This window comes from Haliotis asinina, chromosome 15 (genome assembly GCF_037392515.1).
Source record: "Haliotis asinina isolate JCU_RB_2024 chromosome 15, JCU_Hal_asi_v2, whole genome shotgun sequence".
Classification (NCBI taxonomy): domain Eukaryota; kingdom Metazoa; phylum Mollusca; class Gastropoda; order Lepetellida; family Haliotidae; genus Haliotis; species Haliotis asinina.
Window position 1 is genome coordinate 5,092,919 of NC_090294.1, and position 23,902 is coordinate 5,116,820.

The following is a 23,902-nucleotide window of genomic DNA, read 5'->3' on the forward strand; positions in this document are numbered from 1 at the left end:
CACTTTTTGAGAATTTACAGCCATGGGTTTCATTTACGTTTAGAGTCTACGGTTATGTGTTATATTTACCATTAGTGTCTACAGTTATGTGTTATATTTGCCATTAGAGTCTACTATCATGTGTTTCATTTACTCTAAGAGTCTACTGTTTCCTTCATCATTAGACCCGTGTGTATAACTACAGTACCCATAAAAAAATTAGACTCACTAGTGTAAATGTAGCCGCATACTTCAGTCAACTGTTCTAAACTAGATATTGCAAAATATTCCATACTGTTTAAAGCACTGTTAACACATGAACTGATGTATAGTAGAACAAATTCGTAACGTTGACAAGATTAGTGTCATGCGTTCAACAAATGGTGAAACTCGATGTATAATGACAAATTAAGAAAATTTTTAAAAAAATTACACCAAAACGCAGCAGTTCACATGCACGATATTTGCACATGCTTTTCAGCACTTTGATGAATCATCCTCGTGCAATTAATCTGCATAAGGTTTGCAGTTGTTTCCCCCAAGATGGTGGAGAAATTCATCGTTGTTATAACCATGCATACATATATAACATACAGTGAGTGTTTTAAGTGAGTCTAGACATACGATGGGTAGTATATTTGTTGCACATTACTTTCATGTATTGGACCGACTGTTGTACTTTACTGCCTCACGTTCAGTTTACCCTATTGTTACGCGTTGCAGTTAGTTCACTGTTACATGTTGCACTTTGTTACATTTTTCTGTTCTGCGCTGGATATTTCAGAGGTCGTTGCACATTAGTCATATTCTGCTTGCCTATCGGTGGCAATCTATGCGTACATATATCCATATACTTCTACAAACTACTATACTCACAATCGTTTGCCTTTTTCTAATTCCGTATTGGTTTACGCCGCATTCAACACTTTCCCAGCCGAGTCAATTTGTAAACAATTACGAAAACACAAACCGCAAACGAGTGTTATATCTGATCCAACCTAGCCTCGTATGAAGACAAGCAAAACTTTCGGAGAACGTGTCATAACGAGAATTTCATACCTCACCGACCCACCCTCACCCCCTCCACTGAACAACAGCATATACTTTCTCATGTGTTTAAATAAAGTCACAAGTCAAGTCAAGCTGTCTGACTCATACATTTGAAATACTGTTAAAGATAGGATAACACAAAGTCTTTCAGTTAAACTCATCCAGTGTGTTCACCGGCAGAACTTTATTAACGACAGTATGTGTGTCCATTTTCCGTGTGCCCGCCATGATATTAATGGAACGTTGCTAAACGCCTCGTAAAACTCAACTTCCTCACATTCTCCCATTCATTCACACTCAGTGCTTATGCTGAAATTGACAAACACCACATTATTGTGTGAATAATGACGTCCCTTCTCGAGTGCCACGCAATAATCATATCATTCGTCAATATAACATATTTCACAATCCAAAATGACCAAATCCACATGGCCTCAGTTGGACAGAACGTGCCTTACTTTTGTTTCAAGGGACAAGTGGGTGTCCGCTCAAGATAATATCTTCGCACAATAGCTGAATTAACATGTTGCTGACGACGTCTTGATTTATGTTGTTGACAGCCAGCATGTCGGTAGAAAAAAACTAAATACGGATCTTCACAGAGTTTCACCCAAGCTTAAAAAATACAAACAATGTGTCTTGTGAACAATCGTCAGCAACTCATGCTTGTCGTGAGAGGCGGACAACGGGATCTGATGGTCAGACTCCCTGGCTCACATTTGCTTAGATCGATGTTCATGCTGTTAACCACCGGATTGTCTGGTCCAGTCTCTATTCTTTAAATCCTGCCGACAAAGCCTTCTAACAAGCTTGTCAATAAGGGTGTTCAAGAACAAGATGTTCTTTTTAATTAATACCTATGTTATATTTTCCAAGGAGATGTTCTTGGTACAATCATGTTCTTATGTTTTGCATTCGTTTTTTCTCAAACATTTGCAATTGTTCAGTATTTGCAGACGTTAATCCATCTTGCATTTTCGGGGACGGTAGCTTCGAAATGAATATCACCTCAGTTTCCAAAGTAACAGAAATAACAGTAACAGAAATAACACTAAATTGTTGACATGTTTACTCGAAAGAATTCCCATTGAATAGCTACCTCGTACATCGTGGGAGTAATAGGGTATCCCTGTGGTTACAACGTTCGTTCGTGACGCCGGAGAGCCGCGTTTGATTCCCCACATGGGTACAATGTGTGAAGTCCATTTCTGGTGTTCCCTGTCATGACATTACTAGAATATTGCTAAAAGCGGCGTAAAACCATGCTCACACATCCCTGCAAACATCTGGTGAAACATTTGCTGCTTGTGTCAAGTGTCGATATATCTTAGATAACAAAACTGTATCAGTCAAATGATATATTATAACGTGACAAAGTGACAATACACCTTTTAATCACGAAAGAATAACCTATTACATTGTTTAATCTAAATTAATTAGTCACATGATCCAAACGGGTCCGGGTACTGAGACGAGTACCCCGGTCCATCACATTACCCATCCGTCTCCGGTTACCCGTCCCAGCCCTAATACAGGACATTTCTATGTGTAACAGAGTTGCTTGTATGGTATGTTTTTAGGTTTCAGATACATTCTTTATGCTCCTTCTACATAATATTAATCTTTCACGGAATGGCTTTCAGGCGGCTATGCTCCGAGGGAACACAACAGTGTTTGGACATAAACTCCTCCCATCAGTTCTGCACAAGCACATGTATACATTTATTGTCTTTACAATATCCGTACTGGAGGAGAGGTGTGTTTTGAAGGCGGTTGGATTGGTAAAAGGGTCATCGAGCCTTTAATTGGTGTGTTGTGATTATCAGCCCCATGTCTTTGAGAAGTGTTGATCGCATCACGGCGTGTGGAGCCACCACCTCTCCTCTCACAACAGACCCAAGCTACTTGATAACTTCATCCACTAAAGTCTGTTAAAGTAACAATCCCTGACTATTGTGTAAAGGCATACAACAATCGGCAGTTAATTTGATCAAGATCACGAGAAAGGTATAGTTTAGATGATTTGCCGTTTTACGAATAAGTTAGTATTTTCCGAAATTAACACTTCTGTCAACAGTTCTGAGGTACATCTCACCTTCACTGAGAAGGGATGCAGTATATTAACCCTGGTCTGGATGCTACCCACCATCACTTGGATTCACTACTGATTCATAACACAAGGTTTTGCGGTAGGTTCATGGTTGTGTCATAGAAATGTGAAATAGAATATTATTTTAACTTGTAAGTTTTGCCATCAGCATTAAGGGAGCGGTGATTCATAAAGTAAAATATTTAGTCTCTTATGAGCAAGCCCAAATTTTTTTTTCACTTTGTATTAAGTAAAGGATGGCACTTTACAACAGTATTTCGCTTTCGTCAAAATTTGATAAATACTACTTTATTATGTGATCATATTCGGAAAGTCTAAGTTATTTACTGATGTTTAATAAAATAAGTCAACAATTAAACCTCGTATCTACATGTACATTGATGTTAATCGACTATATTTGTTTTCCTTATAGTTGCTGCCCTGATCTTGAAGACATGGAAAGTCAACCAGACAGAGATGACATTCTTGACAGGTGCGTGTTTTTCTAACCGCAGTACTAATTTAAGTATACACTGCTTTTGGCAATAATGTTGCCTAATATTCCACAAACTTGGATACTGAACGTAAATACATACTGCTTTTGGCAATAGTGCTGCCTAATATTCCACAAAATGGGAAACTGAACGTAAATATGTACTGCTTTTGGCAATAATGTTGCCTAATATTCCACAAACTTGGATCCTGAGCGTAAATACATACTGCTTTTGGCAATAATGTTGCCTAATATTCCATCTCTCAGGATTTGTGCGTATGTTCCAATTAGGTAGGGGAATATAGAATATAGTCTGAACCTATTGCAGCGCTGTACCAGGGAGACGCTACAGATTATACCTGTTTGTACATACAAAATAGAGAAACCTGAATGTCTACGGTTGGATTACAAGGTGTCTATGTCATATCTTCAGATGTTCCAGCGAACCAGATTCGCCAGTCTTCCTGGAGGTTCCCGACACTCACTGGCAGCAGAAATCACACGTAGGCAGCAGACGCTGTGGAACCGGCGTCAGTTCCTGCTTCCCGCGTTATCGTTTGCCCAGTGAGGACGACGACGCGGTCGCCCCAGACGTCGTCTTCCAGTCTAGAGGCACCAAACGCAGTCGTCTAGATAGTGACGATGACGTCTTCTTTCAGCCTCGAGCTCGGCTGACGGGTGAGAGTACGCCTTTGTATCCACGAGCGCGTCTGCCCAGCGACAGCGACTCATCATCAGTGTTCTACCCGAGACATCGACGACGTTTTCGAGGAAGAATGACCACGCCGTTGCTGCAGCGCCCACGAGACTCATCCAGTATCCAGCTTGACAGCTCCCAGTACACAGCAGACGATACATCAGACCCTGCATTCAAGACCCCCTACTCCAGACCCCCTCGACGTCGGAGCAGTGAGGCGTCCTTCCCTAACAGCACTAGGTACGGTTTGGTTGAAGAAATTGTTTAGATATTAACCAGAGCCATTCAAATTAATGAACGACTAATTGTCTCTACCTCAGTTTTACGTCGCACAGACACAGATACCCAATTGTACCAGCAATGGTATTACTCCGTATCTAACATATTCTGATTCCACGGGAGACAATACACCACTATAATGGTCAGTATTTGGAATATGGAAATGTAAATCTAAGGACATTTTTCCCCATTTGTTCTACAAAGGTAGTGTATACTCAACACGTGTTACTGGGATTATGATTGAGCATTTCTACAGTATTTTGTTAACATTCTGTTGTCAGATCCACGTGTGACTACCCACGCCACAACAGTAAACTCTCAGAACCCCCACGAGTGACCAGGACGCCATTTGCGTGGATCTCGCCCAACCTCTCAGGCGTCTCTCCGCAGGATAACGTCGTCCCCATGTCAAGCAATAGCATAACCGACGTCAGACAACGTCTTTTCCGACAGGTCTTCTCTTTCTCGTCTGCTTCCAGCGACACCTCTGTAATTAACAATGCCAACATGACCTTCAACCCTACTTCTGCACCCACCACATCGTCTCCAAAAGACATTGATATTGAGCCTAACCTTGCAGAAAGCATTCTGTCAGAAGAGATGAGACCCGACTCTGGATTTTCAAGCCTTCCATCCTTTGACGGTAAGACTTGCTTTAACCAGTACAAGAAGCGCTTCGAGGACAGACTAGTTGATGTCATGGTGAATATTCTGGCTAAGGTTGAACCTATCCCAGATGTGCCTCGGGACGCCAAACGATCCAAGACTGTGAAATCAACTTACAGTATTTCAGATATCTCGCCATTTCCAGCCCCACTTGGCGTCCAGTCACCTGAAGAGATTTCTGTCTACTCACCTGTCCCGGCATCATCTTCTCCGGTCGACGACGTCTTTTCCTCCTTGCCGCCAACACATCTGCGATCTACAGCCGTCTCTGCTACGCCGTCACCAATTTCAGCACCCTTTTCTGACATCTCTGAAATTTCAACAGACTTTTTAGACTTTTTTCCTGACATCCCACCGTCATCACCATGTTCGTCCGTCTCCAGACTGCCAGGATCTCGATCTTCAATCTCCTCTGACGTCTTCTCTTCAACATCAACGTCATCACCACAGCTACCACTTCATCAAGACGACAAGCAGCAGCAACCATCGCATTTTGTCTCATCTGATTCTACTCCATCACCCGTCCTCGGTCATCTCATGGAACCGACCACGAAGAAATCCAAAGAGTGCAAGATCTGTCACAAGATCCTGGCTAGTGCTTCCAACCTCCGGATTCACATGCGCATCCACACTGGAGAACGTCCATACCTTTGCCTATTCTGCTTCAGAGACTTCCGGGACCGTACGACCTTCCGGCGCCATGAGAGGCTCCACACTGGAAAGCCGTTCGGATGTGCTGCATGCAGCAAGGCCTTCGTTACCAGAAGCGATCTGAGGCATCACACCAACAAACATCACAGTAGCTAGAGACTGACGAAACACACAAGAACTGGCTGGCGTATCAAAATGTACTTGAAATTGATGGTCTTGTGTCACTACCTGCGGTCGCGCTGCTCCTTGGCAACGGCTAGCACTCTGGGTTTCTTTAATGTAGGACTTGACCGAGAGCATCCAGAACTTGACTTTCTCTTGTGCAACGTCTTTAATGAGAATCCATGTATCACTTAGTTCATCTATTGATCTAATCACAATACCAATTGATATCCATCCAGTTCTTTGTATGTATATTTCCTGAAAGTGTATATATATTGCTACCTCCAACGATTGCATTTATATGTATATATATGTTATTATGTATATACTTGAATGTTCAAAATGCAAGAAAATATGAAATAACCGTGTTTCTTAGACCTTATTTTTCCCTCCGTGTCTTGGGTTGTGAATCATTGCTAAAATGCTAAAATGAAAAAAAATAATCAACCCAGTGTTGAAAGGTTCTAGAGATTCAGTGCTCTGACAAGGGATCATCACTTTCAGCTGGAACATCTATGTTATTCCATCAACCTCAGTCTTGATAGATATTTCTCGTGGGTAAACATGACTATATACTTCTCAAGGCTACTTGCCATGCCATCAAATCCCACATCAGTGCTTTTTTTCGTCAAACTCAGGATGTCTTCTTCAGGCTACATTTACAGCCCAATATAGTGCATCATTCAACAATGTTTTCAATCATGGATACTCACACAAGATCAAAATATGAACAAATATATTTATTTTACAAACTCATTTACAAATTATTGCTAATAACAATGCTGTTAAGTGTACTGATATGATCGTATGACTCAAACATGAGACATCACCACAATGCAACCGATGTAGACTCATAACAGTATCATAGTGGATGACATCAATGGCAGTAACTATGGCAGTGAAAACGTGTTGCTGATCTGACCTTAGGTGTTGTTGGTAAACATCTTTTTCTGTTCAAAGGTGTGTTCTCATGGTGCAGCTTGTAATAACAACCTGTAGCATGCTATGTGAGGACACCCAAATCGTAATGATTTGAAAATGCATACAACTTGTCACAGCCAAGATTACACGATGCCATTTAGAAAGTGGTTAAATGCAACATATGTCATATTTGGGATTTCACTTTCAAATACGACATGTTGTAGTGACAGCCAAGTTGTAAGCCATAGGATTTGTCATAGTCTATTTCCTATTACAAGTCACAAGCTCTCAACCAAACCAATCTGTCTTTTGTCTGTCTTTTACTGTGACACCAACAGTACACTGAACACTGACAGTAAAGCTGGCATTTCTTCTTCACTCTATGAATCCATGCTGCCGAGTCACAGGTGAGATACTAGTGACGGAGATACCAGTTGTATGCGACTTAGATATTACATTTGTATGCTACAAGTCGTTCAACAAGTCCCTCAGTGAGAGTGCAAAGTGATTAAGACAGTGTTATCAAAGAGGACTGGTGGTCTACTGGGCTTGTGTTCTGACAGAGTAGCTGTATTGCAATCCAGCTGGATGTGGGTATTGCAGTTAGTCATGAGATGCACTAAGTACTGACAGTGCTGGACGCTCAGTCTGTACGATCAGTTATGAATTCATCTCTACAGTCTAATATAATGTAAATTGTAATTAAGGAAAATATTGAATATATCTGAATATTGATATTTTATACTTATCATATTAAGCATGAGTCAGGATATGGAAAAATAACATCATTTGTGAATGAATTTGTGCAGATTTTAGGTTAAACTATACAAATATCAATGAAATATTCTTTACACCACATTCCAGAACAGAAATTTGTATACCAGAAATACCCTGCCGTCGCTTCATATCTGTGATCCCTGACTTCATAAGTTCCAGTTCCCAAGACATTCGTCAGTTTACAACAACTAGCAATTAAGAGTAATTATAACAGTTCAGGTCAGATCAGACACTTCTTCCAACAAACTGGACACTGTGGACTTCCTTCCCTCTATGATGCACGTTTATGACGGGTGAGTCCTGGCTGGCTGGCCAGTCATGGGTGACACGTCGTCAAGTAATTATCAACACTGACACAGTAATTTTTGTATCAAGGACGATGGAATGCAGTCAGCTGAAACAAAATTACCATAAAGGAATGTAACAAGGAAGTGGGTTCTCTCCTTCATGCTTTACAAGTCTAAGATGTCACACACAATGTTAATCATCATTTTGCCGGTGACACAAGCTTCATCAAAACCATACAGACACTTCCAAATGTCTACAAAGGACAGAAAAATACCTTTACAGAACAGATTTTCAATTAATTTAAGAGTTATGTCCTTTCCTGAAAAATGTTTTGAGTTGATGAAGCCATTGTTCAGCTCCACTGTAGAAACTTGTCCCGTGAGTACCATCAGCTCGGTCGGCAATCCATGTCCCCATCACTGCTGGCTTTCATCTTCTTGAACTCTTCCTGCAGTTGTTTCTCTAAATCCAGAATTTCTTTGGGTTTTTCATACTGTGAAGAAATAGGCATAGAGCAAAATGTGGTGGTTGAAGTGTTTGTAATATAACTTGGACTGATGGCCATGACTGTGCTGGCCTACCAGGGGCGCAGAAAAATCCTTAATTTATCATGTCATTACAATCACTTCTCAATTCAGACAGTGATACCAGCGATCAAACTGATAAACTGGCTTGATGTCTAATGTGCAAGTAACCATTCTTGTGTAACGTATGAGGTTCCACAGAATTTATTCTGGTACAGTTAAGAGAGACAAGTCTGTACATAGAACAACACCACCTTACAGTTCAGAATCACTGACCTCCTAATTATCTTAATACAGTTTTAAAATTTCGTTCAAATCCTCAAACAAATTTCATCTAAAAATGTCAAGCAAGCTAAGCCAAACTAACCGATATTATGAGGGTATTATTAGCATGAGCCAAGTGGATCCGATCAACTGACAATTTCAGTCCCAAGCGTTCCATATCAGGGATGTTAAACTTCTTGTAGTATCTGAAATGAGAGCAGAAAATTCAATGTAAACATCCAAACATGGCTCAAACATTTGAAGAAGTGAGGAATTGAACATTTTGGGAAAATCAGAACAGACAAGATGATCATTTGATATCAACAATATGTGGCAGATGACTAGCTCATGTGTGACACTCTGACACTTTATCTCACATAAACAAGACACACTGGGCCACTTATGAGTGTATAAATGTATATATCTGGTGCCAGTCTGGGATTCAAACCTATGATCATCAAATAGCTAAGGGGCACCTTGGAAAACTGGCCAACCACCGGAAAAATGTGTGACAGTATGACCAAATATAACAAACCAAGTTCACTGTTGCAGTAATAATCCAGTTATGTGCTGTCAATATGTACATAAACCTGGACCAGATAATACAGTGACCCGTCATGAACTTCAAACAACATGATTGGTGCAGTAAGCCATTTGGAAATTAGTAAGTGTGATTGGTGTGTGAATGTGCTGCGGTGTCTTGTGTTGTTGTGGTTTTGTGCTTTGTTAGAAAAGATCCTGTTCTTTCTGTTGTCAAAACAAAAGATCCTAGAGTCCCCTGGCTAAATTGCCGTTTACTGTAACAGGGAACAAAGTAAATAAAAACTGTCAGTTAAAAATAAAAAGGAAGTAAGCCTGACTATCTGGTCTTGTTCGTTGACAAGTTGAAAAAGCATTTCAGGAAGAGAGTACAAGTGTCACACATCCTTAAAACCATCACATACCAGTAATGGTTCTGATTTTGGAATGAATCAGTCTTCAGAAATTGAGAACTGTCATACGAGTCATCTATTAGGACTCGGTTGTCAGGACTGCTGACTTGGTCAATAATAAACCCATAAAAATACAAGATGTCTGTTGCTGGATCATCTTTTCCAGATACTTACAGACCACCACTCGTAACTTAAATATTGTTCAGTACAATGTTAAACAACAACAACAACAAAATTGTCTTGCTCTTACTTTTTGTTTGTTGTTCTGATGATGACCTGTGTGGAGGAATCATCCAGACTAGCACTGTATGTCTCGAGAGGGTAGGGTAGGTTTCTCACTCTCCACTGGAACTTGCCCTTCACGTCTTTCCTGACAAAAATTGGCTGCAGAGGAAATGCTTTCTTTTGTTTTTATGAACAATACTGAAGCAACATTAAATAACCCAATCCAACATAATGTGGATAAACTAAAGTGAGGTCTTCAACACAAGGTAAACCATATAAACACATACAAAACTTTCTTTACTTTATTATGTTATCTTTGGATTTAAACAGAACAGTGGGTGAGGATGACTCAGCACTGCTTTTGTTAGTATTTCCTTTTCTGGTACATCTCAGTGTTATAGCTGAGGGATGAAAACGTCAATTGATGCAGGCCTAAGAAAACTTTGGTGAAACTGACAAGAACTGGCAGGTTTACCTAGAATTATAATTCAGGTGAACCAAGATTCAGACCAAGAGCTATACCTAGTGCCACTCTGCTAAGCAATTTGCAGCAGCTGAGATGGGAGGGCCACCCAAGTCCATGGTTGGCAATAGTGATCACACTCATGAATGACTTACTATTTCATCAATACAGTCTCAACATCATTCTGTTCCAGCTTAAAAGTGAGGGTACTTTGTTAAGCAGCCAGGTACATGAGATGTAGTTATTGTGTCAGATGGTATTTGACTGGTTGCAGATGAACCTATGTTATATCACACATTTGACATGAATGTTGTTCGATTTGTGTTGGACTAACTGGTCTGATAAATATACTGTACAAAATAAGTAGGGGGATCTTATTTTTCATTTACGATTACAAACATTTAGAAGATTTATTGGAATCAATCAATGTTGATATGATATTATTGAATCACCATTTGCACTTCCTTACAACCATAGTTATTTGGAATGTAGCTGCTTCTAAAAGATGATTGGTGTATGGCATGCAATTTGCACGAAGAAAGGTGTGATGCAAGATGTGTGTCAAAAATAATGTTCTAAGTGATTTCTCGACCTTCTTGAAAAAACATCAAAATCAAGAATGGGACCCCATGCAAGTGTATTGGGCTACTGCGTTGTGAACGTGCATATCATGTGTTGTGTTTAGGTGTGGTAATAGAGGAAAATGGTGGTGTGTTTATAAGATGTCTGTCCATGAAACGTTTGTTAATGTTTACACTTCCTGTCCAGATTGAAAGTTCATTATCCCCTACTTTTTTAAAAGAGTATAATATATAGAAACCTGTACAGAGATGTGACATACATTGCTGCTACTTTCCACTATGCCCTCCATTTCCAGCATCCGGGGAACACCTTCCTCTCCCACCTCTGTCTCCCACTTGCCAGCACCGCCCAGTTTCCCTTGACGGCGCCAGCGACGAACTATTTCAAACAAAATACATGTACATATTCAGTTTCTGCAAAAGGAAGCTACAGCCGTGTAAAATGAAAGACACCTTTCAGACGTGTGCGTCATAATTATTGCATTTTTGGTTGGTTGGCTGGTTGGTTGTATTATTCTAGCTATTTAATATGGACTGAAGACAACTGAGCCTACACAAGACAATTACGTGACCAACATCATAAGTCTCCATATGCGATATCTGTCAAACTGAGTCAACTGGAAAACTGACACATTCTAGTGCGACACATCTGTGTACAAATGATGATAAGTATTGGAGAAATTTCGAAGGGACCAAAGGGTGAATTCATGACAAGGAATTCAGCATATCCATGTTCGATACAACAAAGTTCTACTGTAGTAAAATGTAACCCACAATTTCATAATCATTATAATATGTAACACAGACATTATAGACAATGACTCTAAGGTGACCTGTCCTTGTTTTCTATTACATACCAACAAGCTCACTGGTCTGAAGGTCATATTCCTCTGTCATCTCTGATCCATCTTTAAAGGTGAAGTGTATCTTCCTTCTGCCTATGATTCAATAAAACAGTTTGAGAAAAACACAAAGTGACCCAGACTGAAGACATTTATCAATTACCTGAACTAAACAAGTAAGGTTAACTAAGGTGTCTGTACTGATTATTTATCACAAGAAAAATCAAAAGGTTATTTAAAATGCCAAGCACTTCAATTTGAAGGTGGATGATAGATACTTGACAGCATCTGGAAAAAAATATATCATACCTTTTGCCTGCATACGTATACAAATTAACACTAGTTAATTCAAGTTTAATCAATAGGTTTCAACATCATTTTACTGGGAAAGTTTCCCAAAGGTTTTACTTACTGGTTCTTCTCATATTCCTTCTTGTAGGCCTATTACAATGTGATAACAATATTAACACGAGAGCAGTGTGATTGGCAAAAGCAGTATATGTAAGAGATTCCTCTGGTAATGATCCTGGAGTTCTGTCGAGTGCGATATTTCCACAAGTGTTACGGTTAAAAATTTGCAGTGACAAAAGGTGTAAGAAATCTCCACAGAACGAGCAAAATATAACACTGACAAGTCTAAGATTTTCGACATGAATTATACAAGCACAAAGCATAACTCTAAGAGTAAGAAGTAACAATATAGCCAGAGACATCTTCGGTATCGCTTCAATGAGTGATTTCTCGTGCTTCCTTGATCCTTATCGTAACGTTCTGTTGTGTTTTGGGAAGGGCTGGTCATCTACAATATAGTTTCCCTGATGTACAATTATTTGCCTTTGGTTCACTGGATGTTTGTTGTTACAGTGGACATATTCCATAACGGCTCATATGTATTTTGTGTCTCAGGTAGTTACTTAATATTTTCAAGAACACTCACCATCTTGGACCAAGCACGTTTTCTGTGCCTCTTTCAGTTTTTCCAACCACGATGACGCCATGTTGTTTATTGGATACTGCGGAGTTTCCGTACTCCAGTTCTAGAGAGTTCTTTGTTTACAAATGTTTCGACCACGTGTTGCAACCTGTCAAAATTATGTTTTACAAAGGATCAGCCAATGTCTACCGTAGACCAGTGGATTGATGAGATGGAACATGTAGAAATTGTTTTTATTATTGATAATTGATGAAAATATGACCAAATTTGGGATGTTTATTATTTTCAAAGACAACGTTAGAGTTACCCCCCTTACTACGCTTACCTTAAAACACTTGTGTGTCCTTATGCTCTGATTTCCTTAGTGTATTCAGGAATAATCTGCAACATAGGCTCTTTATATCTCTATATCTCTACATAGGCTCCCAGTCATATTTGAGAACGTTGAATTTCTCCGTCAAAACAGGGAGTGCTTGCCCATTTTTTATGTATTTTGAAACATTTTTATCCTGATTACACAATGATATTTAGAAAGTGGAAGTTCAGCGGGTTAGGCGGCTGACTTTGTGTGCTGGCGATTTTGAGCCTGATTCTAAGTATGTGGTTTCGAATCCCGGATGGTGCTCAACCCTACGAAAGTACAAGAATCTGTACTTTACTAGTAAAGTACAATCCAACTATAACATCTGCTTCATCAACCTTTTCAAATTGATATAAGCTTTCATTAGTGGTAGGTATTATCACAAACGCTATTAATTATAATCGCTAGTAATCGCCCCTTCGTTAGTCTCCCAAACGAGGTATTAGTATCCATTCCTGCTGTATATTAGATACTCACAGCCACACAGGTTTTGCTCTCAGGTTTTCAGTTTCGCACTTAACACAATTACAATTCAATCAACTGTACACTTCCTATACTGGAGTCATGCATAGTTTAATTCGGTCCTGGAGGAATTTAGAGTTGCAATGCAAATGTTATACCAGTATTTTCGTCTGTATAGTTTTTTAAAAAAAATATTTCCGTACATTACACGGAATGTACATACTGTGGATGTAGAATGTATGTTGGTTGTTTCAACAAATGATGCATACACACAACAGTGAAACGGATGGGCAAAGTAATTTCCTCCGAGAATGGGATTTGTACTCAATCTAAAGGGTAGACCATACCCGGTATACAGCCGCATTGCTATATATACAGTGTCTTCCCCCCATTCTTAAATTTATTTCGATCATATTTGCAATTAAGATTTTCCATACGGACTTGGAATGCGTTATTTTATATCGAAATGGTTTTTAATGTTTGGGGTTATTAAATCACGCTGTTCACTTCAGCGCGTGTCTTTTGAGACATGTATACGTTTTCACATCATAACTGCAGAATATGAGGCCATGTGCACTGTGTGAATATATCACAGGAATGACTAATGTGGGAATAACTGGTAAAATAATGACACCGAGAGATTTTAATTAGGACGAGGAAATCAATTTATTCAGTATATTTTCGCACCGCACGTGCATACGCGACTTGGTATCGTTATATCAAACTTGTGACTTTTTCCATTGGCAACGCCCAACTGAGAAAAACGTAAAAGTCGAAGAGGCCTAAATAAAATGAAAGTTTATTTCATTTTCCTTAAACCATCTCAAGTGAAAGATATCAATTTATTCATAATTTATTTGTGACATAAACGTATATCGGTGGTCTGTTATCCTATTCCATTGCTCTGAAAATACTTAACCTTTCTACCCGACATTGATCTGTATTAGAAGCGTTCTGTATGAATTCTTATAACCCACCCATAATTTTCCCTTGGCATTAATGCATTTTCTGAGACTAGATATTGACAACCTAGCTTATTTCACGTAACGGTTTGTCAATCAATATTTATGTTAATTTCAATTTCCCGCCATCAGGGTCAAGGTTGGGAATGGCATTGCGATCCTCGCGCGCTTTGTTCACTACTTTCAGTGAAAAAGAACAAAATTTAACAGATTAGGTGCATCTACCAACAATGGGTTTCAAGAAATAGATCGAATTTCTAAAAAAAGAGGTACGACGCTTTTTGACACTCGGCCAAATTGCATTCAATCGACAATCGGGTGTGCAGCTTAACTCCGCCCTGATTGGTTGAGTGACAGATGACGTCACCGTACATTCACCGACATAGCTGCATGGGAGCTGCACGTCGGGCAGGTGTTTGATGGCGAAACCTGACTGTTAATGGTGAAAATCTGCGTCCAAAGGGTCGCATCAAAGTAGAAGTGAGTATTGGCTCCCCAATACTTTATTTAGTTGGATGTTATGCGTCAACTATCCTCTCTTCGTGCCGTTTCCCCTCACTGAACCACTTCCATTCATCTGCTTAGAGGAACTGCTCTATAAATAGACCAATGTGTGTCAATGCGCTTTCTAAGAGCTGCACACTAAAATTGAGACCCCACAATGTGGCAGATTTTGTTTCAAGAGAAATAAGTACTGTTTCCTGTTTCAGGAGCTTAGAACAGAGTTATCAACCTTGAGATTTCTTGTGTTGTCAGGATATAATTGTTTAAATGAAAACCGTGTATTTCACTTATCAAAAGAAAATGACATTAAAAGGCACTTAGTTTGATTGATTAGGTTTCACATGTACTTTTTTCCCACAGTTTGGAATGCACATTAATCTCTAGACTGTCAAGTGAAAGTTTCCACCTTAATATATATACCTCTTTACTTTGTGAAAATGTTTAATGTCACTCAGAAATCATCTGCAAATTGGCGACATGTGAGAATGCTATGTCAATGTAAGGCATCTTTGTACAGGGTCACCTTGACATGCTGTCATATGAAACATTTTGCATTGTTAGGTAATACATTAAGCAGCTAAATAGTATGTCTACCTGATCGTCATGGTGATGTATAAAGAAGAGCATCACGCCAGTTGGTCTGCAGTGATTGATGCTACTTTTATTTTGATAGACACAATAACCTAACCAGATCACTTCTTTTTTCATGCCTACAGGGTTTCAAATGGGTTGATATTCTTATTAGTCAATGTTTCCTTGTCAATGACAGATTGTGGTTTTTGAGTATGCCTTGAAGATCCATATAAAATACATGTTGTAAATGTCATGTATAAAGCTCCTTGAAAATTTTGATTGATCTTATAGCAATGTTCATGATTGGAAATACCATGAATATAATTTTCAAGATTGTTATATCAGTTCCAATTAATCACCCTTAATTAATGTTCGTAATGCAAGTGTTAAACTAAGCTGATCAATTGAATTTTATATACTGGACAAAATAAGTTAGGGATATTGGCATTTTTATGTTTGATATTTCATCATTGTGACAATGAATAAATAGACCATTATTCATAATTTCAATATTTACATATACCCCTAACTATTTTTATCCAGAATAAAATGAATTGTCAGATGGTAGATTTGCATGACATGTTCATGCATCCATCTATTCTGTACATGCGTGCACATACGTGAGATCCGGGTTGGATTTCCCACATTGGTACCAAGTGTAAAGCCCATTTCTGGACTTCCTACTGTGATATCACTGGAATATTCCTGAAAACGGTGTAAAACTGTCACTCACATCAAACCGAAAGGAGCGATGTGGTGCAGTAGCCTGTAGTTGAAGCATTAGCTTGTCATGCGGAAAACTCAGGTTCAATTCCCCACATGGGTATGAAACCCGTTTATAGTGTCCCCCCAACACTCATGTTGCTGGAATATTGCAGGGGTAAAGCCAAACTCACTCAGTCACTCACATTAAAGACGTTTCAAAGATGGTACGTATTGTTACCATTCCTGATAGGGATGATAACAAGATTGTTCAGCTTGGGATTACTGTGAATGTGCCTGAATGTCCATATTAAGGTGGGATAGTGTGGTAGCCTAGTGGTTAAAGCGCTCACTCATCACACCGAAGACCCACGGTTCGATTTCCCACAAGGTACAATGTGTGCATCCCTCACTGCCATATTGCTGAAGTATTACTAAAACAAAGGGAACTGAAACCATACTCACTCACACCATGTTAAACTGCTCTGGGATGTCTTAATGGCACTTAAAAACAGGAATTATTCCTTACTAATACAAGAAACCACACACATATCTCACACACATACATACTCTGTACACTCACATCACTGTATAAGGGAGATAATCTTAACTGTGACTTTGACCCCCATTTCACATCACCTAGTTCCCTTTACAGAGTAAGGATTTGTTATCTTCGTGTGTGTGAGCTGAGCTCACAAAAATTCAAATACATTTGCTGTGGTAGTTGATATTGATGAACGACTATATGCATGGCTAACTTTGAAACCTGTTCTAGCCTCGTGAGTTTTATGTAAAGAAATTAGGCATATCTTTGTCGTCCCATGTACCACATATTGAAAAGTGATGCCGTCCAAAGTCTCTATTCTGTGTCTGGTTTGAATCCCAAGGACTTGTGTTTTAAGTTTGTTAGGAGCTTTCATCATGTTTCCTGGAGTTTATCTTGTGTTCATTTTGTCAGTCAATGGCTATTTTATTGGAACCTTGGTGCTGCATCCTACAAACGCATAATAGGCTGAGCATAAGGACCTTGAACTGGAATACCCTGAAACTGCTATATGCAACCTTACTTTTGTACTAACATGCATCCAGTACATGTCAGTATTTTGCTGTTCAAATAAGACCGCAAAACAAAATGATGAGGAACAGGCTAGTAACAGCGACTCTGATCACTTCAGCAAAATTGATTAAATGACTATTCCTGTTCATTTTATGAAATAATTTTATGAAATGATACTGCTATAAACAATCATTATCAGTATCCAAGCATAAGATGAACCTGGTAAATATATATTGAGCAGCAGTGCAACCTGTTTATGTCTGTTGCACTAAGGTTATTACATGTGGTTGCACAAGGTGGAAGTAAGTTCTATTTCCATAAATTAGCTCTTGCATAACTTTTGCTATTTTGTGGCATCTGGCATGGAAATGATTAACTATTAATTTGTATAAAGACCCATTTGGATTTACTTTGTTCAGTGTATTTGTGAGGCATTAGGACTTATGACATATGGCATATCCATGTCTTATATGCACTGTATGCAATAAAACATATCATTGTATGTACATTATATACAACCTCAGCATATTCTCTCTGTATACACACTGTATATACCAAAGCATATCCTGTGTGCATACTCATTGTATATCCTACAACATATCCCCTTTGTCTACACTGTATGTTGTACAGCATATCCCATGTCCAACGTATCCTCTTTCTATACATACCATATCCTGCAACATATCCTCCTTGTATACACACTGCATGTCATTCAGCATATCCTCCTTGTATACACACTGCATGTCATTCAGCATATCCTCTTTGTATACACACTGCATGTCATACAGCATATCCTCTTTGTATACATTGTATGTCTTACAGCATATCCTCTTTGTATATATTGTATTTCCTCCAGTGTGTCATCTCAACTGTCACTGCACACCTTATTGTAAACTGCTTGTGAAGATAAGGGATAGAATAGATCTTCAGCAACTCATGCTTGCCACAAAAGGCAACAAAAGGTGACTACGGGATTTGGTGTTCAGGCACGCTGACTTGGTTGACAACATCATTGGTTCCCAATTGTGCAGATTGGTGTTCATGCTGTTGATCACTGGGTTATCTGGTCCAGACTTGATTATTTACAGACTGTCGTCATGTAGATGGAATGTTGCGGAGTGTGGCATACTCGCTCACTTACTCTTTGTATACAGGTGGCACAGCAGTTCATTGTGCAGAGTTACGTCCCTTGTAGACACCAGAGTCCTATTATAGTGGCTTTGAATTTATCATGGTTGACACTGATTATGTTTCTATGTTTGTCAGCAAAGTACTAAACATCTGAAACCTGCATCATTTTGGCTTTCCTCCCACACTAGGCTAACAGGCTGTGATGTACGTGTAATAATGATCAACATGTTCTCTTTGTCTACACAAACATGACACTCATATTACAGGTCTTCCCTGTTACACGAAATATCCAAATGCATCATGTTTGTGTGATAAAGGGGAAATTACGTTTTAGGAGATAGTGTATGCTTCCTCAGTGACATTAACAATGAATGCTGGATCATGACGTTCAAATGATCTCTAATGTTTAGTTTCCAGAGTTTATATAATAGCATTCCTACTGTTCTCGCTTCGAAGTGTTAGCCATTTCTATTGTTAGTCTGAATTCAATCATGCTTCAAGGAATGTATATTATGCTCCTGCAGCTGTTTGAAGGCCAGTGCCCTAAGGCTATCATGTTCAACATGACAAAAGCATATGTTTAATAAATACCTCCCAGTCGACAGGCGAGTCATGTGATCCAGGGAACTGAATCTGGTTTGGATCTTTAATGTGATAAGCATTTTAATGTGGTAAACTGACAATAGAGGGAGCTAGAATTTCTGTTGGGTCCGTTATAGTTCAGAAGAGCCAACAGTTAACTTGTCAAGCTTACTATAGACTGGGGTAAAGAGGACATGCTACCCTCATGGCATACTGGCATGACACCCTTTTTAAGCTGTGTAATTACTGCTTGCGTGAAGTGCCCCAGCGTAAACTGATTGCGGCATTAAGGTTACATTTCTTTTAGGTCACCCAACCAGATAGATGTAGTTAAGAGATTGTTTTGGGCAGGACTTATCGGATGGTTTAGGAAGATATAAAATCAGTCATTGTTATACTCAGTGGGTCTTTGGGTCGGTGGTGTAGTCTAGTGGTTGAAGTATTGGCTCTTCTCATCGAAGACCCTGGTACAATGTGTGATGCCCATTTCTAGTGTACCCGAGCTGTAGTCCTGCTTGAATATTGCTAACAGTGCTGTAAAACTACACTCACTCACTCACTCACTCACTCACTCACTCAATAATTGCTTGTGTCAAAATTTAGTTGACACCTTGACCTTTTGATCCATCCATACTTATAAAAGTTATGTCAATAATTTCCCTGTTTCAGTGTATCAATAAGGTTTTAATATCAATACTGTACTCTTTAATGTTGAATTTAAATGAATAATTTGCAGTCACAGAAATGGCTATGCTGGTCTGGTTTACCATTGTTAAGTTGGAAAAATTCAGAAAATTTGATATTAAACATTTTACAAATAGCATCCAAACAGAATAAACAATTATTTCTTCATATTTTGATATATTGTCATTATTTTGTGATACCTGTGTCTATTGATGCTAAATGTTCTATCAGTGAAACTTTTCCCAACATGTTTGACATCTCCTTTCCCGATGCTTCATGTTCTTGTGCAGTGGATGTCCATGCCCTCATCCCCCAAGATTCAAACTGCGTCGTCAGATTTGATTGATGGTTTGTTAAACCAAGGACATTCTCAATAAAATATCAGAAAATTATTTTGATAGTCTGAGCTGTATTCTAATCATTTACTTAAGTCAGTGTTACCTGACCTTGAATTTTGAGGACTCAAGGGAAATGTAGATTTTGGTGACAGCTTTGATAACTTTGAAAATCATGAGAATAAGAAGCCTTGAATTTGTTCAAAATGAGGTGTGTAGTTGTTGTTGTTAAAAGTATGATTCATCATAGAATTATTTTTTTTTTTTGTGAAATTAAATCTTGTGAAATTTCCTTTAAATACAGTACCAGTATTGACATACTGTCACTAGTAAGAGGGGTACATTGAAAATAACAGAAGAGCGCTTAGCCAGTCAGAAAATGATATTTATGTGTGAGGTAAGATAATACTTGTTACAAAACTGAGAGTTTATCTGTTGGTAAAGGGTCAGTGGAATAATTGGGTTGTAGGATCAATTGTTTGTAACAGACATGTTTAATTCACAACTTTGCAGGGTCAAGGGTAAATTTCTTTTTTTTTAAACAATAAATATTTACTATTCATGTAAACTTGTAACTGTGACAGATATGCAGGAGGTCATCCCTAATCACATATTTTGCTGACACGATGCCCCACATTGATGTGTTGTGGAATTCTACACTTTCCTTCCTTCTGTTGCTGGTACCCCAGTCCAAGGAATCAGATTCTGATAAAATGGTCGGATGGTTCGTGGAGTCCAAAGCCGATCCGTGGTGTCCACCCCAGGCATGGTGTCTTTGTTGTGTTACCAAAATGTGACAAAGTGTAGGAGATAGGTTGTCACTGAGCTGGTCCTGATACAATTTCAAGGCAGTGGGGTAGCCTAGTTTGTATGGTGTTTACTTGTCATGCTGAAGACCCGTGTTCGATTCCCCACAAGTGTTCAATGTATGAAGCCCATTTCTTGTGTCCCTTGTTGTGATATTGGTGGAATGTTGCCTGTTTTAGATACTACTTTCGTAGACTGTAGTTAGATACTACTTTCGTAGACTGTAGTAATGCAGTCTTCCGCCATGAGGAGAAATGGTGGTCAGCACACTGCATGAAATAAACAGACTACATGCTCTACATGGTTTGCTGTGTAAATATACTTGAAGATCATATCTCACAAATACAGGTGTTCTTACAAATATGGAAAGATTACAGATAACACCTCTGCCATTTCCAGTGTGCTTTATACCGATGTAAATGTTAGTGGTAGTATTCAGATAATTTTCTATACCTTTATATACCAAGGAGAATAACGAGTGGATTTTCTTTCAATTAATTGTTCCATGACCGTATTGGTTGTCGCAGGGCTGATAAAGAAAGCCCTTTTAATGGCTGTGTATGTGGAGTGGGGTGTTACAGACAGTCATAGTGCTGAGGGCCAGAGAAATAGAGTGTGGCTTAAACAGTTTACTTTTTCAGTGTGAGGATGTGAGGACCATGACTGTATATATTCAATTAACATTTTTTTTTGTGTTGTTGAAAACAATCCTTAGAGATGCAACCTTCATGAACTGTCACTCCACAGCAAGGCAGGTCTTATGATTCTCATGTGCGTCTGTGTGGAGATTCTTTGACAGCACATGTCTAATGTTTTTCACATGTGTCTTTGTGTGTGGATTCTTTGCAGGGTAGGTCTAATGATTCTTGTGATGATGATTTGTAATGAGTAATTGTGGGAAATACACGATACACATAAATGCGTGTGATTTGATTTTTGCCTTGACGGTGAAATTTCTGTACTGTTGACTGAAAGGCGACCTGATTTTTCATGGCCCGGCAAGCCGGATTTTAACCCCATCCTTACATTGCCACTTAACATGGAAAGTGCCATTGCCGGTAAGAATGACAGTGATGAAACTAGTCAGCTAGATGTACTGTCTTCAGATCAGATACCATCTAATGTTGACTTCAATTCTGCTGTGCCATGGGTTACCACAGAACATACTTTTCAATGGTTGCAGAGACAGTTCTGTGCCACAGGTTGTGTATCCAGAAGATGAGATACTTGGTCATTGAAGATGGAGGCATAGTCAAGTTCTTGTTGATGGTTTTTGGAAACATTTCATTAGTGACTTCTTGCCTCAGCTACAGGTGAGACAGAAATGGCAGAATGATCGGAAAGATCACAATGATATTACATGTGGAGATGTGGCAATGGTCATAGACCCACAAAGTGGAAGTATCTCATGAATTTTGCCACGTTGGTATTTCTGAAAAGATCAAAAGTTTTCAAAGATTGTCTCCATGTGAGGATTCCAGGTCAAGACTAATGCTATGTATCCCATGGCTGTCTCCATAATTCTTCCCCAGGTTAGGTCTTAAGTCTTACTGTAGTTATGGTACATCAAATCGTTTGATCTTAATGTGCTTCCTGCGTATCAAAGTGCATTCCTCAGAAAAATCTTGTAAGTAGTTCATAGTAAGCAGTACAGTGGTGTTTCACTTTTCAATTTGTATTCTCCTGGCATGTAATACGGGGTGATATAGTCAACGCCTCGTCTGTCCGTCCGTCTGCCTGTCAATCCGTTCGCAATCATTTTGATTCAGAGCATAACTCAGAAACAGTTTAATATTTTTAGACCAAACTTGATAGATATAATAAACTCAACCTATAGTTGTGCCTTTTGCTATTTACAGAGTTTTGGCATTTTTATTTTTTTTGTTTTTCCATGGAACATTTTTGTGTTAGTCTAATCGTGGGCTGGGGTTCGTTTCTGGAGAAGAACTAAAAAACCATTCAATATTTTTCTGCAAAACTTGGTTCTGGTTATCAATCAGAACCTAAAGTGGTGCCAGAGCAATTATCTCACTCGTTTCCACCTTTTACGATCCTGAGACTTCGGGTTTGGGGCTAGGGTTAGGCACCCTTTATGATCCCCAGGGTTAGGGTTGGGGATAGGCACCCTTACAGTTACAATCCCTAGGGTTAGGGTTCGGGTAAGGCACCCTTTGCACTCCTTAGGGTTTGGTATAGGGTTAGGGCTTAGGGCTAGTGTCTGGTACCATTTTTGATCTTCAGGGAGCACTGATTAATTTGAAAAAGTCCTTGAAAAAGTCCCTCAGTTATTGGTAATCAATTGATATTCTCTTAATGATTACTGACCTCTCTTGCCCATGTCTATGACCAGCTATCACATTTGCAACTTGGATCCAAGTAATCACGATGATCATCGACAATGGTTTCCTCCATGCCAGGTAAACTGCAGCAGTTGTTATTATAATACGAGGGTCCCTTACATCCTCTTTATGCAGTGATTTCAGCCAGCTGGGCAGACCAACTTGCAGTGTTTGTAAATCCATGTTACAAACTGGTTATGACTCAGTTATGATTACCTTATAGGTTGGGTAAACTGTATCATAAGACCTGATGGGTCAACATAGTTACCATCCTTTATGCATGTTTTGTAAGGCACATGATAACCTTGAACCTGTGAGAACGACCAGTAATAACAGATCCTTCATGTGTTTGCACCAGACACTTACGCTCAGGTAAACTTCAACAAGCTGTCACTTAGCATAACACCACCTGCCGCAATACAGCTGAATTACTGTTCAAATCGGCTTTAAACCAACTCACTCATTCACCATGTATGCCCAGTTCTAAAGGTTTATTGAAGAATGCCTGTCTGTTGTCACAATCATTGATGTGGAATTTCTATGTACAATTATCAGGTTTACATGACGATATTGATGGATATACCTG

The 23,902-nt window shown here is 39.1% G+C and overlaps 2 protein-coding genes across 3 annotated transcripts in view; one reads left to right on the forward strand and one right to left on the reverse strand.

Moving 5' to 3' along the window:
• Nucleotides 1-6,787: 6,787 nt before the first annotated feature.
• LOC137265201 (protein DPCD-like) lies at nt 6,788-12,965 on the reverse strand. Of its 2 annotated transcripts, XM_067800546.1 has the most exons (7): nt 12,821-12,909; nt 11,899-11,979; nt 11,302-11,420; nt 10,023-10,156; nt 8,944-9,046; nt 8,439-8,545; nt 6,792-8,158 (listed from the first exon to the last, which is right to left on the reverse strand). In XM_067800546.1, exons 1-6 carry the CDS (start codon nt 12,879-12,881, stop codon nt 8,441-8,443), a joined length of 603 nt encoding a protein of 200 aa, XP_067656647.1. In that variant the 5' UTR covers nt 12,882-12,909; the 3' UTR covers nt 6,792-8,158; nt 8,439-8,440. The 2 variants fall into 2 exon arrangements, with proteins under 2 accessions (XP_067656646.1, XP_067656647.1); XM_067800545.1 differs by having other exon boundaries at nt 6,788-8,545; nt 12,821-12,965.
• Nucleotides 12,966-14,964: 1,999 nt separating this feature from the next.
• LOC137265199 (protein FAM53A-like) overlaps nt 14,965-23,902 on the forward strand; it is a 69,345-nt gene continuing 60,407 nt past the window's right edge. Inside the window, exon 1 of the mRNA XM_067800544.1 lies at nt 14,965-15,082. The gene's annotated coding sequence lies outside the window, so the exon portion shown is untranslated. The remainder of the gene's footprint in view (nt 15,083-23,902) is intronic.

Bases quoted from the DNA above. Each gene is read 5' to 3' on its own strand.
- LOC137265201 (XM_067800545.1), bottom strand. From the start codon at position 12,881: ATGGCGTCATCGTGGTTGGAAAAACTGAAAGAGGCACAGAAAACGTGC. The intron at 9,047-10,022 runs GTAAGAGCAAGA...CTCTCATTTCAG, and splicing joins ATCAGAACAACAAACAAAAA to ATACTACAAGAAGTTTAACA. The intron at 8,546-8,943 runs GTTAGTTTGGCT...ATTTCTTCACAG, and splicing joins ATAATACCCTCATAATATCG to TATGAAAAACCCAAAGAAAT.